Source organism: Sprattus sprattus (assembly GCF_963457725.1).
Source record: "Sprattus sprattus genome assembly, chromosome: 5".
Taxonomy (NCBI): Eukaryota; Metazoa; Chordata; class Actinopteri; order Clupeiformes; family Clupeidae; genus Sprattus; species Sprattus sprattus.
Genome location: NC_137924.1, coordinates 6871177 through 6875524, shown reverse-complemented (window position 1 = coordinate 6875524; position 4348 = coordinate 6871177). Strand labels below are relative to the sequence as shown.

The following is a 4348-nucleotide window of genomic DNA, read 5'->3' as shown; positions in this document are numbered from 1 at the left end:
ATACAAGAGAGGGATGCGTTTTATTTCAGTAAATAACATTCTATGCACTTCATGTTTCTGTGCAAATGTGAGAGACAGGATATGTCCTCTGTTCAATCAGCAGGGTCACCATAATGCTTATACTAAACAATAAATATCACATACATCTATGAAACAGGATTCAAAAATGAAAAATATACACTGAATTTCTACCAGCCCAGACAACTCCATTCCTAGAGTACTAAAGATTGTAAATTAACTTTTGGATTCTTTCTGTACACATTTACAGTCCGCTCAATTTTGATTGGTAGGAGATCAGCACATCTGTTTCAATGCGGTTGTCAGTGATGTCGAAACTAAAATACATTAGCTGGTGAACACACTTGGAGATTTAAAATGACCACATGAGGAATGACAGCAAATTATAAATAGAGACCTGTGTCCTTCATAATTATTTGGGGGGCAGATGAAATGCGACCTCAACAGGTTAGTCCAACAGGTGCACCCACAATAGATAGAAATCAAATCTGGTACCTTTTCAAACGAGTATTCACATTGATAAGGGCAAACTGTTCTCCTACCATCTCCTTCGCCAGCTCTGCATTTGGCCATCCTTCTGTAATTTCCCTCTGGGATTTGCCAGGTGATGGCTACATTTTAGAGAGTTCTCTAAATAAGCATAACCTTACATAAAGGTAATAATTAATATACACACACATGTGATATCGGATACGACGAGCACTGTATCACATGTACAGATCTGTGCATGCGTTATAACTATTGCATGATATTCTTTCTTTCACATTTAAACTTCTCTGGAGTCCAAAGCTATCATAACGCAGCCGCGTAAGCAGAATAAGGTTCGAGCTGAGGTTTGCCCATTCCAGGCAGTAAAATGTAAGCCAAGGGTGGTTGTAGACCAGCCGAAGGCCAAGCCGAGCAGTTACAGGGAATCATATAGCCCGGGTTGCCCGGCGATGGGTGAGTGTGGGTGTGTGGCCCACCTCCGACAGTTCCTGTTCCGGAGAACGCTGTTGCGCCCGGGTACCCGAGCGGTGACGCATAATGAAACGGTGACATCTCTGACATTTTCGACCCCAGATCAAAAAATGAGTAGGGGTTTGTTGACATCGGGTTGTTGAAAAAAACTCTGGCAGCGGCCGCGGCGGCCGCAGCCGCTGCTTTGTCGGGGTGGTTCATTAAGGACTCGGCCAGTGATCCACCGGGCATACAGCTCACCTTCAACGCGTCGTGTTCTCCAAGATTGTAGGGCACGGGGAAAGCAAACTTGTCCTTTTTCATTAAAGTCTTTGGCTTCCGCCTTGGTCTGTATTTGTAGTCTGGGTGTTCTTTCATGTGCATAGCCCTCAGACGCTTCGCCTCGTCAATAAATGGCCTTTTTTCTGACTCAGTGAGAAGTTTCCACTCCGCGCCCAGTCTTTTACTAATCTCGGAGTTGTGCATTTTGGGATTTTCTTGAGCCATCTTTCGTCGCTGAGCCCTAGACCACACCATGAAGGCATTCATTGGACGCTTAACGTGATCTAAAGGTTTAGACATATTTGGAAAGGATATGTAGAGATTGCGAGGTAAATATCCTTCGACAGTTGGTTCACCTCTCCAGAGGATTTTTTCTCTGGTCACAGCCAGAACCTCTTCAGAAATAATTCAGTCAATGTGAGAACGCTTGTCACATAGCATGCGATACACTTTGTCCCCGTTCGCAGAAGTTTCCGGTTAAATTGAAAATCAATTCGTGTGTATTTCTTCACTTACTTCAGTCTCTGTTCTTCATTCCAAGGATGCAATCCGCTCTCAAGAAAAAAAGGAGTAATGAAGTCCCTCTAAATTAACTTGGCAAAAGTTACGTTTTCGTATACATCGTGAATATCCCCCGAAATCAGAAAGAAACATCAGTCACAAGGCTCGTCTGGCTTTCCTCTTTAGATTGTGTTGTTTTCTTGCTTTCCAGGCAACCAACGGTGTCTTTTAACGGCCAGTGGTCTCATGAATCCAGCATTCACGCAAATGGATGACAACTCAAAGCTGCCCCATGTGAAATAAGGTTTTCAGTGGCAGGTAGTGAAAGGGATTGTGGGCATGCGCACTGCGTACGACAAACTCAGCGCTGCCTAATACTAGATCCCACCCTGAGCGCTGAAAGGACAGGAGACAGGCAGAAATGCTCCACTCGTAGTGTAAGCTATGTCCATCCTCATCACATGAGTTCAGGTATCACAATCCAAAAAGAAAGTAACAACATCTTAGTTGGCATGACGTTCTTAACAAACCAGTAACAGTTCATCATTTTTTGTTGTTAACAATATACGTTGCCATTTAGTTAACGGAGATATTTACATTATCGAGAACTGATGTGGCATAGGTTATAATCAAATATTGCAGATATTTAACTATAAGGCTTTGTATTCCGACCCCTGCACAATATATACATATTTTCAGAAATAAACAGGATTATTTTACAATTGTACGACCAGCGCGCGGTAGACTTTATATGTAGCCTACTATAATAAGACAGAAATATTTCTTCAGAAATGGACATGTCATTTAATGCACGGTGATGTAACAAGCCAAATGTAGTAGCCTGTCCCTCATATACTTTTACGTCAAGCTTTGCGATATTCAGATGAGTTTTGTCTTTGACAGATAACACGGGTAATTCCTAAATAGAAAAGTATAACCCATGACTCTTGTGAAGATGTTTGAGTGGTTGTCTCTTTCTAATTTTCATTCGAGATGTCTTGATGAAAAATGTGCATCCATTTTTTATATAAGTTAATTGAATTGGCTAACATGTATTTACAACCAAGATACCACTGGTAGACCGACCTCTTGGACCACACACACACACACACACACACACACACCCTAGGAGTGGTATCTGATTTGTCCCAGCTCCCAGTTCAAATCCTCACATTCTTTAGACAAAATCAACCCAATGCCTTCACCCTCTGCTTATGTGTCTTGAAGCTGAAGGTGCTGAAGCACTCTCATTTATTTTACAGGACTGTCCCTGTCTTTTCTGTGGCTGGCATTGAATGTAGAGACAGAATAGCAATTGAAGAATGTCTTCTTTATTTTCTAACATTTTTGTAAAGGCATTTTGCCACAAATAAGATTCACCAAAAAGAGTCAAGTGACTTTAATCGCACTGAGAGAAATTAATTATTTTCCTAAATTGTCTCCCTCACTCTGACATCAAAGGACTTTCCCGAAGGCAGCGCATCGACAACTGAAATTAGGACGTCGAATACTCAACTAAGCAATTACAGTTATCTGAAGGACTCGCTGGGCAAATTGTATGTTTAAGTAGCTTCATCCAGCACCTTTTCTGTTGTTCACAATTATTAAAGTGGCAGGTGAGAAGAAGGCTGTATCTAACAACAGAAAAGCGTTAATTTAATGGCCATACATTTCATAAGTGCGTAAATAAAATATCAAATATATTACCTTCAAGAATCTGCTTCCGAAATATTTTCACCTATTCCCAAAAAGACAAACGATGGAAACAGAGCTAATTATTCAAAATTGGCTATAAGAATGGATCACCACAATTTCTATAGCAACTACAATGCAATTCAATACACAACATTTAAAAATAATAATAGGTGGCCTCATAGGCCCATTCAACAACATTAATAAATCCTTAAAAAAAAATATGACCTGCTCAGAGGTCTGAAAAGGTATCGATAGTTCATAAAAATAAATTCAGCAGAGGGAGGGATTTGCACGAGAAAGACGCAAAAGCTTTGGATAATTGGACACATAGTTAATTCATGAGAACAATTACCGAAAGGAAAGTTATCTTTCAATGAATACCTGTGTGGTGCAACTAAATGACGCGCGTCACATATAGGCTGCATTTACAGCCATTGTTTGCTAAGGTTTCATTTCCTTTATATGGTCCGACATAGATTCTTACATTTAATTATGGCAATCGAGCCAGATTAATGTTGTGTCATTGTGTCGTGGTAACACTGCCCTCGGCGTTGAAATACCGATCCATTGTTTAACCGTAGACCCGTTAGGGGAAACCTGCAGATAAGGTGGAGGTGATGTACTTCAAAAGTACCGGCTGCTGAGTGACATGAGTTCCACTTGTGCGCTCCGTGTCTGTCTCCCTGTAAGAGCGCGTACACACGAGATGACCATTGTGCTGTATGGGAGAGAGATGCTCCCCGTACAGTATCATCTCACTTTGATGCAAGGGATTGATTTGATAAACCCGTATTGGGATTTATTTTATTTTATTAGTTGCCTACATACACAAACAGAGGTTAAATTGCGCCTATGCATACACTTGTCACTTTGTCTGTCACTCACTTTATCACTGCTGATCTCACTTTCCAAT

At 41.0% G+C, this 4348-nt stretch overlaps 1 protein-coding gene across 1 annotated transcript; it reads right to left on the bottom strand.

Moving 5' to 3' along the window:
* Positions 1–810: 810 nt before the first annotated feature.
* On the bottom strand, positions 811–1539 carry sox21b (SRY-box transcription factor 21b; the record flags this gene model as incomplete). The annotated part of the gene is made up of 1 exon (XM_080838817.1): positions 811–1539. The coding sequence occupies one exon, from the start codon at positions 1537–1539 to the stop codon at positions 811–813; it is 729 nt and encodes a 242-aa protein (XP_080694943.1).
* Positions 1540–4348: the final 2809 nt, after the last annotated feature.